The sequence below is a fragment of the Homarus americanus genome, unplaced genomic scaffold (assembly GCF_018991925.1).
Source record: "Homarus americanus isolate GMGI-L3 unplaced genomic scaffold, GMGI_Hamer_2.0 scaffold31037, whole genome shotgun sequence".
Taxonomy (NCBI): domain Eukaryota; kingdom Metazoa; phylum Arthropoda; class Malacostraca; order Decapoda; family Nephropidae; genus Homarus; species Homarus americanus.
Window position 1 is genome coordinate 1,771,350 of NW_024722227.1, and position 16,159 is coordinate 1,787,508.

The following is a 16,159-nucleotide window of genomic DNA, read 5'->3' on the forward strand; positions in this document are numbered from 1 at the left end:
AATTTAAAATTCGTTTTAAGGAAGTTGTTGGAGCTTCCAATAACTTGATGACATAAACCATTGACTCTTCAGGCTTCTACGCCCTTGACTCTTCAGGCTTCTACGCCCTTAACTCATGAGACATAAAGGCAAGCATGAACTTAGCATGCTTCCCTGTTGGGCGCTGTAAACGCTTCTGCGCTTCACCTTACACAAGGATGTAGGGGGGTGCCCAATAAAAAGAAATATATATATATATATATATAACAAAGAAGTATGTCTGTGTGTGTGTTTGTGTGTATGTGTCCGCACGAGAATCTCGGAAACTACTTTACCGATCTGTAGTGATGATGGATGGTGTTATATGTAGTGATGATGATGGATGGTGTTATCTGCAGTGATGATCGATGTTATATGTAGTGATGATGGATGGTGTTATATGTAGTGATGATGGGTGGTGTTATATGTAGTGATGATGGATGATGATGTTATATGTAGTGATGATGGATGTTGTTATATGCAGTAATGATGGGTGGTGTTATATGTAGTGATGATGATGATGATGTTATATGTAGTTATGATGGATGGTGTTATATGTAGTGATGATAGATGGTGTTATATGTAGTGATGATGGATGGTGTTATATGTAGTGATGGATGATGGTGTTATGTGTAGTGATGATGTTATATGTAGTGATGATGAATGATGTTATATGTAGTGATGATGGATGGTGTTTTATGTAGTGATGATGGATGTTGTTATATGTAGTGATGATGTGTGGTGTTATATGTAGTTATGATTAGACAATAAAATAATAGCAGTTTAATGCTAAAGAAATATGCTTTGTTGTACCGTTGTAGTGAAAAACATGGTGGGACGTACATACACCATTAATGAACTATTGATGGAAGAAGAAGTTTTGGGGACTGAACAGTGAGACAATGTGGAGCCTCCCGGAGGGTGGCGTTCTACTGTAATAATAACAATAATAATAAAGAAATACAAAATTGAAAATAAAAGAAAAAATGAGAAACAATATACGTATGTTGCGTAGTAACTTGTAAGAGAAACAACTGAGTTCCTGCAATTGTGTGTAAATGAGGCAGAATTCAGATCAGCAACCTGGGACTTGGTCACAATTTTTGTGATGCCATATGGCAGCAGGGTCCACCATTAGACAACACATTAGTTAGTATCGTCAAATATATAAAATATTCAGAATTTCTAATGAAAGCATTTGTAAGAAATGATATAGGAATAAACGTTAATATAAAGAAATACCACATACCTGATATATATATATGTTAATGCTCTTTTATTATATAGCGAAAAGTCAGTACAAAAAATAATTAACCTTTCTCCATGTTTTTGATGAAAAGATTTACTTATAAAGCTCATACATATCACCACTTCAGGCCATACACAGTAAGGATGATAAAAACGCTATTTGTGTTGCAATATTTTATTCTATTCTGTTAATACACCGCACGAGATCAAAAGAGGTTTTTAGGAGATAAATTCATAATATATCATGAAAGTTGACATCAGCCAGGAATATAATATTTTCTATATTTTACAGCATATTTAAGTAGCAGTCAATAAGCATTGCCATATACTATATATCTTATTCACCATATACTGTATATTTTATTCAGCATATACTGCATATTTTCTGTATCTAATTAAAGTAAATTAATTATTATTTATCTACGAGTGTATATTAATGCATATTTCATACTGTATGTACTGTATATACTGTATGTCATACTGTTCAGTATAGAATGAATAATGTATATTTTAGTACCACGAGTTTAGTTAACTTGGGTTCAGGGTTAGTTAAACTACATTAGAATAAGTTAGGTTAATAGGTTAGGTTAGGCTTCTTTACTTTGGGTTTCAGTTATTAAAGTAATGTATAAGGTGGACTAAATCAGGTTAAAGACTGTAGCTGACGAGGGGATAAATGGTTGGTCTTCTCTCCCAAGTGTTTTGTAAATCCAGGTTATGTTATTAATAGTTTACATTCTGTTAGTATTAGTCAGGAAGATGTGATTGGGTTTCCGAGTCCATATACACTGAATAGTGAGAAACAAAATATCACTCCTTAAAATGAACATATCCCTAAAAAAAAATCTCATCGTGGTCCTCGTACAGTCGTGTTTTTAAAGAATAGAGGCAGTTGCTTGAGACACTATTTCATGCTATTCATCTGACTTACTCTCGAACACTTGACGACAAATTGGAACGCAGTGGACCGTACACCCTGCAGGAGCTGGTACTTGATTTTCATCCAGCCATTAGACGTTCCGGTGTTCTGTAGATCCTGCCACTTATTATTTGCACAGACCCTATCGAGAGTAACACCACCCCATGTTAATTATAGGCCGAGATAATGAGGTCATTGTAACATTGGAAGAATATGCTGATTATAGCGACAGAGAGGTTATAGTGATAGATTATTAGAGGGCTATGGTGACGACGGTATATTGACAGGGAAATTATAGTGACAGGAGCAATTTATAATGACAGGGGCAAGTTATGATGACAGGAGCAAGTTATAGTGACAGGAGAAAGTTATAGTGACATGAGCAAGTTATAGTGACGAGCAAGTTATAGTGACGAACAAGTTATAGTGACAGGAGCAAGTTATAGTAACCGGGGCAAGTTATAATGAAAGGGGCAAGTTATAATGACAGGAGCAAGTTATATTGATAGGAGCAAGTTATAGTGACAGGAGAAAGTTATAGTGACCGGGGCAAGTTATAATGAAAGGGGCAAGTTATAATGACAGGAGCAAGTTATATTGATAGGAGCAAGTTATAGTGACAGGAGCAAGTTATTATGAAAGGTGCAAGTTATAATGACAGGAGCAAGTTATAATGACAGGGGCAAGTTTTGATGACAGGAGCAAGTTATAGTGACAGGAGAAAGTTTTAGTGACAGGAGCAAGTTATAATGATAGGAGTAAGTTATAGTGACGAACAAGTTATAGTGACAGGAGCAAGTTATAGTGGTAGGAGCAAGTTATAGTGACAGGAGCAAGTTATAGTGGTAGGAGCAAGTTATAGTGACAGGAGCAAGTTATAATGATAGGAGTAAGTTATAGTGACGAACAAGTTATAGTGACAGGAGCAAGTTATAGTGGTAGGAGCAAGTTATAGTGACAGGAGCAAGTTATAGTGGTAGGAGCAAGTTATAGTGACAGGAGCAAGTTATAATGATAGGAGTAAGTTATAGTGACGAACAAGTTATAGTGACAGGAGCAAGTTATAGTGGTAGGAGCAAGTTATAGTGACAGGAGCAAGTTATAGTGGTAGGAGCAAGTTATAGTGACAGGAGCAAGTTATAGTGATAGCAAAAAGTTATGTAAATAAGAAAATGGTGATAAAGAGGACAAATGAAGTATTCCAGTTATCAGAAGTATTATTTTATCACTGGTGGTAGATAGATTATGTATCAGAAAGAATAGAATAATAATCATGAGAATATTCTCAGTTTCCGAAATAACCGAATATTAATGGTCGGAAATATTTCGATTATCTAAGGAATTAGCGTATTTATAGTTGAATTATATTGTTATTTATTGACCAGACATCCAGTCACTTTGTTCACGAGCACTTTGTGTCAGCAAGAGGAGTAACCACTGCAGTGTTAGTAGTCGTTGGTGTTGCTTTATTATTATTATTATTGTTGTTATTATTATTAGTAGTAGTAGTATTAGTATTATTATTAATTTTAATTAATTACATAATTTCAAGTAATTATTTAGTAATTGTAACAATCTACCAATATACCAATAGGCTTAAATGCAATTGCAATACACTATGTTCAACGTGACTCTGCAATTGATACAGTATTACAGTAAAAACGCACGACCTCAACCAGAATATATTTACTTTTTATTAAACCTTGACTGGCTGTACCGTATAGCTTTGATACCAGTGACGAATTAAACCAAAATACATGAAATTAAACTAATAGTTACGCTGAAAACTTCGTTTACATCTTCTTTCTAACACAAAGTTTCAGTTTTGAGAACTCGTGGAAAATGTGACGCCCAATCAAGAGTTGCTTTATCTAGTTTTTTATTCTCAATTAGGAATCAAGTTTCAATTGGAAAATATGACGAAAATTAGCTATTATCTACAGTTTTGTTCACTACTAGTGAGGTAATCTGTATCATATTTGTAAGATGATTTTTGAAGTAATGTACTGTAAGGTTTTTTTCCGTTATCAGTTGCCTATTATAGAAGATTTTTTTTTCAATTTGTTGCCTAAACATCCGGTCTCTATTCATTAAAATAAATCAATTGTAAAAATAATTATAATTATAATGCACTAAGTAGTTGTTGTAAATTCCCCATGGTTGATGGTAACAGTCGTAGTAGTATTAGTAGTAGTAAAACTGATATACTAGTAGTACTTGAAATATCACTTGCATTATATGATATATAATAATATATGGTAATATTAATAGTTGTAGAAAATACTGTAATATAATTAATAGTGGTAGTAGTAAAAGTTATAAAAGAAACAGCATTAGTAGTAAGAGTAGTAGTAATAATAATAAAAGTTGACGTCATGATAGAAGTACTGTATTGGTAAGTTGATAAAACAACATTTAACTCACTCTATGTCCCTGGTATTATTCGTGGAAATTATGAATCTTTCTCTGTCACAGTCGGGAAAGGTTGTTACCCCGGGTACCAGCTTCAAGGTAGTAAAATCAACCTTGTGACACTCAACTACGTACCTGTAGGAGGGAATAAATAATATTATCTCAATTAAAGAAAATGGAATGCTTTTGGTGGTAATTGTGATGGAACACATATAATCGTAAATGTGCAAAATGGAATATCTGTGTAGGTAATTATGAGGGAACATCTGTGATGGATGGACGTTGTGCAGATAATTATGACAGAACACATGTGTTGGCAATGGTGGTGGATGTAACACCTGTGTTGGTAAGGTTGGTGGTTGCAACACCTGTGCTGGTAACAGTATCATCTTACTCGCTATGAGTGAGGTTTTCTGGTGACTTGATAAGGACCTGTCCACCAGGATTGATGGTGTACTTGACAAGGTCAGATCTGCCATTGCCCTTTTCTTCTGCGAACGTCGTCACCGCCATCACCCCCACCGTCAGTAGTACCTTCATCATCATCATTCTGAGTCAACTCTCACTTTTCACTGACACCTGAAGAAGTTTTCCAGGGTTAATAAAGTTAATTACTGCTATGTTTAACAGTATTACATACCATCTCGTAGAGCTTAAAATATCCATTTTCATGAAGCTAATGTCCTTCAAATCATTCATAATTATAACTTCATGCAGAGAGAAGGGACAGTTCTGGCGGCGAGTAATCCGAATTATCGTTTCAAACATTGACTACACGATTTAAAAAGATGATAATGATGATGTATCGATAATTGTCTCCTCTTGGTGAATGGCATGACTTCATGCTAGGCAAATGATTTGATGGCTTGTCTTACGTCTTCATTCCAAACGGTCAGGCTATGTAAATATTAGGAAACTTATCTCTCCCTCTCTGTAAATCTGTCATATTTTTCCCGGCTAAGCAACGATAGAGATCCGTAAATAAAACGTAACTGTAATAAATAAAGAAAGTGTTTGGCTATTTTCAAAGACACATTTTGTTTGTGTTCCTTTCATTTGGTAATAAATTATTGACTACACTATTTTTCACTATTAATATTAAATCCCTTTTAACCGGTCCCTTTTAAATCAAAGGGCGAGATTTTTGATATATTAAAAAAGGTGCAAGAAAAATTTAATTTGGATCATGAGTTTTTTAAGAGTTGGAATTTATTGAGATGCTGGGAGGTACACGTTCTCGGGGTAACTACAAGTTATAACGCTCATGTCAACTCATGATCATTACACTTTATTATATTTGAACACGGAAAACTGTATGTCAAAATGGCTCTTTTACTCCAGAATTCTCCTTTTCCTACTTTTAATTTATTTACATTTGAACTAAGGAGTAAATTTCATCAACTCATATTTGTATTTTTATTTCGCCGTCTTTCAAGTTGCAAGTTCTCGATCTTTTAATTTGAGCGCAGTATTTTTAATACTTTATTTACTTAAAATTGCCTATTTAAACTTCACATCAACTGCGCTGTATTTTTTTATATCTACAGTATAGAATGCGTCTCCAAGTTTCTATACACTTGTGAATATTATGAGATAATAACTGCAGGAGAATAGTGATCAAGTAGAGAAAATATTGAAGTAATATAGTACGTGTTAACATTGTTTCTCTTCATAAATGCGAAAATATGCAATAAGTTTTAATAAGAAATGTCGCGTCTACTAAACCCGTAAAATGATAATACAGTATCCGGTAGTTGCGTAGTTTATCTTTATAGGTAATATACAGGAGACCGAATATCAGTAAATAAAGAATCTTGCATCCAGTAAAACAGCAAAATACGCATTATACTCACAGGTAATGCAACAGTTAAATGTGTAAGAAATGAAATATTCAGAGCACAAAGCTTGTGGTGTGAGGAACAAAGCAACAATGGAGTAACTTCTGAGACAATTAGTGAACTATAGGGCCGCGACGTGAACAGGGACTTATTGTTCTTTATTGAACTTTGAGACTGATATTGTCGTATGATCTTACTGCATGTTGTGAATACCGGACTAAGTAAAGTTAGTTATGGCGCTGGTAAAGTTTACAGTTCTAATACAACTTACTGTGAATACTTGACACACAATACTTACGTTGAAACAGTTGTGTGAGTAATCGTGCTGTGGTTTCTCCTCCTCTTTGCATGTGTATTTAAACTACTTCACCCCCCCCTTCCCCCTCGTTCACCACAATGCATCACAAAAATGCCGAGTTGCTCATGTGTATTTGTTGAAATATTTAAAATATAGCAAATACACATGTGTTAGATGAAGGGATTAAGACGTTCTTTAAGCTGGTGAATGCTTAACTAAACACTAAGTGTTAACTCATCAGTTAAGATGTGTTTACTTCATTACTCAAATTAATTAATACCCGTGAAATAGTTACCACTGAGTATGACGCCAATACATCTTGGCAACAGCACACCTGTGAATTGTGTGACACGTGTACAGCAGACCTCCAAACACCATAACCCATGAAGATGTGAATTACATGAAAGCGCTTGGGACCTTCTTGTTTTCTTGTTTCCTATGTGGCTATAAGGATTTGTACAGGTATATATACATATATATATATATATATATATATATATATATATATATATATATATATATATATATATATATATATATATATATATATATATATCATGTGGATCCACAATGGAAACGTGGATTCAGTTGTAATTCTGTTGCCTCTGAAGATCTCTTGAATAAAGACGAAAGCTGAGGTGCGCTATTGTTTCCTTTTTTTCCTGTGTGACCAAAACATTGTGGACACCTGCTGTCTTCTAGGGACTTGATCTCGCTCTCCTCTACTGTATATATTAGCCTTGTCAAGTATTACTCCTTAGTCTGTACTCACAACCCTGATGATGTGAATTACACGAAAGCGCTTGGGAACTTCGTGTTTTCTTGTTTCCTTGTGGTTATCAGCATATATATATATATATATATATATATATATATATATATATATATATATATATATATATATATATATATATATATATATATATATATATATATATATATATATATGCTGATAACCACAAGAAAACACTGGTGGAGGTGTTGATTGTATGTAGAAGTCCGCGTGCTTTATTGGGCTAATGAAATATATATGGATCCTCGTGCGTGTTTCGAAGCCGGATTTGGTAAAACTTTAATCTGACCACCTACGTGATATGGGTAGTCCCCATTAGAGGTTCACGGCGCCATAAGCTCGTTGAACAGGCTTTATGTGAAATATAACAAAGTCTAGGATTCCTTTTGTATCCTGGTGGTACAGCTGTTAGCGTTCACCTGTCACAGTCATGGGCTCGTGGGCCATGGGTTCGAATCCTGGCGAGTGGAGGTGTTGATTGTATGTAAAAGTCCGCGTGCTTTATTGGGCTAATGATATATATATGGATCCTCGTGTTTCGAAGCCGGATTTGGTAAAACGTTACTCTGACCACGTGATACAGGTAGTCCCCATTAGAGGTTGACTGCGCCATAAGCTCGTTGGTATAAAACACACACACACAAACATAACTTTCACAGACATTAAGGCTGTGTTTTGTACTAATGTTTAATGTTCTACTATTCCCCCCCCACACCTAGCACCATACATGGACTGGTCGATAAACCTCAAACAGTCGTCCACTGAATTTCCTCAAACATCCAACAAAATATGACACCAGCAGTTTACTTGGCGCTCATGATAATTGTGAAAGTGAAAGTGACAGCTCATTAGGGACAGTGTGGATATAACATATTTTATTCTAAACCTTCGATATGCATATATGCAAGGAGGCAGCGTGGACGGCACTGCACTTCCCCAACTATAAATTTAGTTTCCGATCTACAGCTGGGTGGACTGGAAGTGTCGCAAGATAAAACTAGTGACCCTCACAACAGGAGTCGATCATTCTCACCACTCTGCCTCCGCACGACTTTTAATGACTATTAATATCTGCATATAATGTTTTGATGAGAGAAATTGGAGTGAGTCATAAAGGAAGAAACGTTAACTGTAAACTAAGATCTAATAGATAGACATTAAGGAATTTGAGAAGGTGAGACGATTTGTTGAAAACTGGTAACTGTCTTTGTGACCTTTGGTTTTGTAATCAATCTAAGTATTTTTTTCTTAATTCGTATAAAGATTATTGTACACTCTGAAAGCATTTTAACATATTAAGGGTTAAACTGGCATCAGTCCCTGGTGTCTTATAGTGTTTGAGAACCGGAATGTACCATTTGTGTATTCTTATATATTATTTGCATCGCGGCTTTAGTATATCTAGATTTTTTAAGAACATTGTCATTAGAGTCCACAGTCCTGATTCGTGTTGTTACCATCACTGGTGAGTTAACTGTATTAATTGTAGAACCATCTGTCTGCTGCCGTCACCCTAGTACACCTACCAAGATAAACAGCACGATATTACTCAAATTTCTTGTCCTGCATCTCAGACTCTTTCCCATCCATCACTGATGTGCCTCCTTCGTTAGGTTAGTCTACGCCTGGTCAGAAAATGAAGAGTTCCTTCTAAATTCGCTAGTTTTCCACTTATTTACGTTAGTCTGTCGATATCTGGTGTATTTTTCAACTTACATTGTTTTATACTTATCATCACGTCAAAGTGAGACTATATGTATTATGACTGTCTTCCCTGCACTACTGTGACCATATAATTTTCTATTAGTTCCTTATTTTCAATCTCTTGTCATTTCTTCACATTGTCACCTTATCGCTGTTACTTATTTATCCAATGTGATGTTTTACCTCCTTACCCTTCCTTTAAAGCTTTTGTTTGGAACAGTCACTTTGAATTATAATGTGAAGTTGCACGTACTTTTTGACAGTTTAAGCCCTATACATTATCTTATGCAATGTGATCTGAGATCCCATGGCACATGAGCCCAATGCTAAAAAATAAGTAATATTGGTGATAAAAACTATATTAATCACAATCATTATTATTATTATTATTATTATTATTATTATTATAAATTAATATTAACTTCACTAACACACGCACAAGATCAATAATACTTCCTAGATGAGAATGTTCAGACTACAGTACATGTAGATACTGTTGTGCAGAGATAAGAAATAGCCCACAGATAAAACACATCCAATATCTAAAAGTGAAAATCAGATAAACACTCCTAGTGTGTAAATAATGAAAAGTTATGATGACGTAGAGGTACTGTTGAACAAAACAATATACTTACAATAATAATCCCAAGTGTATCTTCTAAGAGTGGCAACGAGGCTTCGGTTTTAGGTTTCTGGGTGTCCGGTTAAGTCAGCATGCCCGCCTCGCAAGCGAGTGGACCCGGGTTCGATCCCTGGGCAGGGTGAAACTATGGGCAAGTTTCTTTACGCCATTTGCCTCTATCTACCCAGTAGTAATTGGGGACCTGGATGTTAATGAACCGATTGACGGATCGTGCTCCGGGGTAATGGATAGCCATGCAGTACACTTGGCGAGTTGTCCGCGAGATAGGTAAACCTTTTTTTGGTAATAGAGTAGTGGTGGATAAGTGGAACAAGTTACCAAACATCATCATTAACTCGAATACGCTGGATGACTTCAAACATAGGTTGGATGGATATATATAAGCGATTGGGGTTGGGTGTAAACGGGACTGCCCACTATGGGCCAATAGGCCCGCTGCAGTTTCCTCCATTCTTATCTTCTTATGTGTTTCCGGTCTTCTCGGACTATTCCTTGACACTGGGTCATACAACACGTTAACTCAGCGTGTGGTTGATATATTGGCGACAGCTTCTACACCTTTTAACAAATTCACGCCTCGGTGGCCCTAAGGCCGGCCATCCTCGATCTCGAGGGGCAACCATTATATAAACCGTTTCGTAGAGGAGTTGCATGGTGCAGTGCCAGTGTCATATATAATTTGCACTCCCCTGGATTTCCACTCCCCAGTAATACGAAGTGACAAAACTAGCTTTGTATTTGACCCAGTTAGAACTATCTATCGTTATCTAGCTTTGTATATGATATAGAGGTCCACTTATTGCATTTATTTTTAATGCCAAAAAGTCAGGACTTCATATATATTTACGATATGTTAGTTTAGGTTAGGTTAGGTGTATAATAATAAGTGGGGGAGAATAAATTATACGTATAATAAGGGGAGCGGATATTCTGGGTGAGAGCATATTAAATGCTATACTGACCACACTGTGCTGACATCTTTGTATAAGATGTGCTGTCCCCTCTGACCATATCGGACTGTCAGGTTTATGGGAATCACTTTCCCCTTTTATTAATATATCGTCACATATTAAAGATGATATAACATCAAATAATTAAACAAAATCACCATTTGGAAGAATGCTTCTTGGTTGAGCTTTGAACCAAAGGGCAAATGTTTTAAAGAGATTACATTAGTTACATTATACGATTAATTTTTCATTGAGTCTGATAATGGGTCTAAGGGTCGGGCGCTGCCATTAATATATATATATATATATATATATATATATATATATATATATATATATATATATATATATATATATATATATATATATATATAATGTGTGTGTGTGTATGTGCGTGTGTGTGTGTGTGTGTGTGTGTGTGTGTGGTTATGTTGTATATGCCCTGGACTAGTGTCAAGGTTATAGAGACTGGTGGTGCACCTCATAATCAATTCCCAGGTTCTCTCCTACCACTGTAACGATGTGTTCTGGTAGAAGTATATTTACAGTAAATTGTATTAGAACTCTAAACATTACCAGCTCCATAACTAACTTTACTTACTCACAACATGTAGTAAGATCATACGACAATATCAGTCTCAAAGTTCAGTAAAGAACAATAAGTCCCTGTACACGTCGCGGCCCTATAGTTCACTAATTATGTCTCAGATGTTACTCCATTGTTGCTTTGTTCCTCACACCACAACCTTTATGCTCTGAATATCTTATTTCTCACACATTTCATCTGTTGCATTACCTGTGAGTATAATGCGTATTTCTTATTTTTTAATAGAGACTACAGTGTTAAAGAGCTGCCATTCGTTCTTTAATATTTTCATTATATAAATTTTTCATTACCTGGAAGTATAATTTGTATTTCGTCTAAAGTACTAAATAAGACATAACGTATTTAACGGAATTTCATATTTATTGTAATTTTTCATAACCAATAATTTTCACCTATATATTACCATACATGATATTGCTGAAATACTATAAAAAGGTCGACAAATAATACATACTAAAAATTACCCATTATATTTCTGTATATGCTGTAATTGTTTTGAAGAACAGGAAAATCTGCTTATTAAAATTGAAAGTTGTAATATTAATTCTACTTGTAGACATTTATAAAGCTGTAATGATCCTGAGCGGTCACGAGTATTATGCCAACGTGACTTGTTACTTGGTAGCGTCTCACCTTAATTAAATTCTCACTGGGACGTGACAAATGTATTTCTCTTCATTTTTATATTTGACATCTAGTGTAGTCACTACCCTAAATTACGCACCAAAAACCTTAGTTGTTGAAGCAGTAATGCAATATAACTCAAACATCATCATTGTGTCACAGGTACACACTAACACCACAGGTACACACTAACACCACAGGTACACACTAACACCACAGGAACACACTAACACCACATGTGCACCATAAAGACACCTGGCTTTATTATTCAATATTATTATTATTATATTTGGGATATAAGAATGAGTCTCAGTCCCATTTTCACACCTTTTAACCTCCATCTTTGTGTTGTTGTCTCAGTGACTCAATTTGATTTACAATAATGTTAGGGAAGGAAATCGTCTGGATCTAGACTTTAAACCTACCACCCCAAACCCTCTAAATATTAAGTAGTTCCTTAAACTGAAGTGTTACTTCTCGCTTGCTTCAGAAGCAAGACAAATATAACAGCTGTGATGGCGTCGAACAAGCACTGAGACTGTAGTATGTAGCCTGTGTTAAGAGTAAAATGGCTACGACCACACGTATTAAATCCACCACAATTATGGTCACAGATGTTCTATCACAATTATTGGTACAAGTGTTTCCTTCTCAACAACAACGATGACATGTTCTGTAACAATTATTACTAGCACACGTGTTTCATTCTCCTTGACAATACTGGAACATGTGTTCCACCACAGTTCCAAGGACAGGCGTGCACGCTGTCCCACAGGTGTGAGCACAATGTCAATTGAGGAGAGGTTAAATTCACCCAACTGATATACATGTGGTCACCATCTATTGTACGAAAGGCAGACTCAATGTTAACTGCGTCACCTTATCATATCTAAGAGAAGTGTCCTCCTTCTAACAATTTAGCACTATTACCACTATAACTGCTGCTGCTATTGTAGTACTACTACTACTTTTTTTAATAACTTGGCCTCCAATCTCCTCTTACAGCTGTTACAATTTTTATTTTCAACGTGGCCTCCAACCTTTCCCAATAGCCAGGGGCGTAGTCAAGGGGGGGCGGGGCTGTTTTCCCGGGGCCCGTGGCTCGTAAGGAGGTCGGACTAGGCTCTTTTATTTTTATAAATTCGCCGAAAATGTTTATAAAACAGTTTATTAGTCTGTTGTTGCCATATTACTTTGTGATTTTTACATGTTACGAATTTTAAGTCTTCTGCTGTGTCCATTCTTTGGTCGTGTCACGATTATTATCCACTGTTGGCTGATTATTTGCCATATATATATTTTTTTTTAAATCACTGAGTCTAAAACTTTCTTATTTAAGTGTTATCATCAGCATTATACTGTTCATTAGAAAAAGAAAAACAATTTTATTTTTGCTTAAAAAAATATAAGGACATTATTGATGTCTTTTTATTCATTTATCAACACTCTGCACCTTATTAATGTGATGCACATATTTTTTTCGGGACCTGGGCTGGTTGGCTACGACCCTGCCAATAGCCACACCTTCGCCACCATTTTATTCATTTAATATTATATATATCATAATACAAAAGTAGCCACTACTATTACCACTACTATTACTATTATTTCTATTAATGCGATTCCTATTTCCAATTACTATCAATATATAGTGTTGCGTTATACTACTTTTGATAATAATAATAATAATAATAATAATTAATGTTTTATTGAAAAAGTTCTGCAGCCCGAACGCTGAATATATACATTGGACATAAATGACTTATTACATACATTGGTGGTTTAACAAAAGCCTTCATTAGAGAAAGGTAAAGGAACATACAGTGAACATACAGATTAATTTTGGTGTTGAACTGCAAACACGTAGTGTAGTAACTCGCTCCCAGATGGTGTTAGAAGGGACCTCACGTGGTGCAGTGGTTCCCTCACAGATGGTGTTAGAAGGGACCTCACGTGGTGCAGTAGTTCCCTCACAGATGGTGTTATGAGGGACCTCACGTGGTATAGTAATTCCCTCACAGATGGTGTTATGAGGGACCTCACGTGGTGTAGTAATTCCCTCACAGGTGGTGTTATGAGGGACCTCACGTGGTGTAGTAATTCTCTCATAGTTGGTGTTATATGCGTGAGGTGTGGTCCCAGGCTTTCCTATCGTAGACGGATTAACACATCGCTGGCTGTTGTTGGGTCTCAAAGGCAGTTATCATTGGGTACCTGGAACCTCACTGTGTGAAGGTTTACGTGGGTACGACTCGGCTATTATTGTTGAGTTGATCTCACTGACTTAAACACTGTTCACTACTGTTCACCTCTGTTCAACACTGGTTCCATTCCTTTCCTAAATTAAATTGTAACTTCTGGCGAAAACTTGTTGATATTCCAGTGAGGAGGAGGGTTCAGGGGAGGGAGTTGGAATGGGCAACTTAACAGTTGACCTGGCTGCTCCCAGAGGAGCGCCAGGTACGTCTTGACCCTTCAGTGCTGCTACTGCTGATGCGATTACTATTGATACTGACACTATGTAACACTACTACAATAACATCACTACCACAACAACGTCCCTACCACAACATTGCCACTATCACAACCACTAACACATTATAACCAAAACGACGCCTCTACCACAACACTAGCACGACCACCACACTATTTAAGGATACCAATCCAACATTTACCTTGTCTAAAGCCTCCGCGAATAACAATATCAAGAACGTCTCTCTGTGTTGTCATGCACCATAACACAGCGCCCTCTGCTCAGTACTCATTCTTAAGTCAGCTCATAGCTTCCTCTAAAAACAACAGTACAGATGCGTAGTTGACATTATTTGTTAATACAATAATACGCAATTATGAATAAGGTAAATTTACATAATATAATAAGAAAATTATAGGTATATATATATATATATATATATATATATATATATATATATATATATATATATATATATATATATATATATATATATATATATATATATGTGTGTGTGTGTGTGTGTGTGTGTGTGTGTGTGATATTAATTCTCATAATAATAATAAGGTGGCAATAAGAGAACAGGTAGGATACTTAGTATAAATTATAATAATGTAACGCCACTATGACAGCGATCCTTGGAGAACTCACAGTGTGGTCGAGGTGGACAAAAAAAATTGTAAACTGTGTATATCCTTTTAGTGAAAGGTTCTCGGGTGATGTGAGTTACACTGTTATAAGTCACCATTGTTGTGAGTCACCATTGTTGCACTCTTTGCTCTGCTGTTGTTGTACAGGTAAAATAAATAAGCCTTTACAAATTTCCCAATCAAAATACCTTTGACCTCACCTGTGTTGTCTGAAAGAGTTTTGTTTGTATGTAGTGGGTCTAGGTCAACTAGCTCTCAAGTTTTAGTAAGATCGAAGGAAACTTGGTACATTTTAATGTTTAGGCAGACAATAAAACAATTATACAAATAAACAAAAAGACAGACAGACATACAGCCACTTGATAATGCTTTAAGTTAGGTGCGTACTACAGACATTCACTTAAAATATATTATGTCAACACCACATTGTACCTACGTCATCGTCTTCAACATACTTCACCTACTGCTTACTTAATTAACCCTCCCACCCACTGGTCACTTTATTAACATTAATACTTTATTTTTTATGTTTTTTTTTAGATGAGATGGTAATGATGCAGATGTTGTTTGGGAGAATACAAGTAACTTTAATGTGAGGAAAATTATTAAAAGGACCACACCCACACAGTCTTTACTTATGCCTACACACAGTCTTTACTTACACCCACAACCAGTCTTTACTTACACCCACACACAGTCTTTACTTACACCCACACACAGTCTTTACTTACACCTACACACAGTCTTTATTTACACCCACACATAGTCTTTACTTACACCCACACACAGTCTTTACTTACACCCACACACAGTCTTTACTTACACCCACACATAGTCTTTACTTACACCTACACACAGTCTTTACTTACACCTACACACAGTCTTTACTTACACGCACACACAATCTTTACTTACACCCACACACAGTCTTTACTTACACCTACACACAGTCTTTACTTACACCCACACATAGTCTTTACTT

The 16,159-nt window shown here is 35.8% G+C and overlaps 1 protein-coding gene across 1 annotated transcript; it reads right to left on the minus strand.

Annotated features, from left to right (window-relative positions):
• Nucleotides 1-1,425: 1,425 nt before the first annotated feature.
• LOC121862268 lies at nt 1,426-6,778 on the minus strand. Its single transcript, XM_042360382.1, has 4 exons — nt 6,734-6,778; nt 4,992-5,176; nt 4,610-4,732; nt 1,426-2,327 (listed from the first exon to the last, which is right to left on the minus strand). Exons 2-4 carry the CDS (start codon nt 5,144-5,146, stop codon nt 2,171-2,173), a joined length of 435 nt encoding a protein of 144 aa, XP_042216316.1. The 5' UTR covers nt 5,147-5,176; nt 6,734-6,778; the 3' UTR covers nt 1,426-2,170.
• Nucleotides 6,779-16,159: the final 9,381 nt, after the last annotated feature.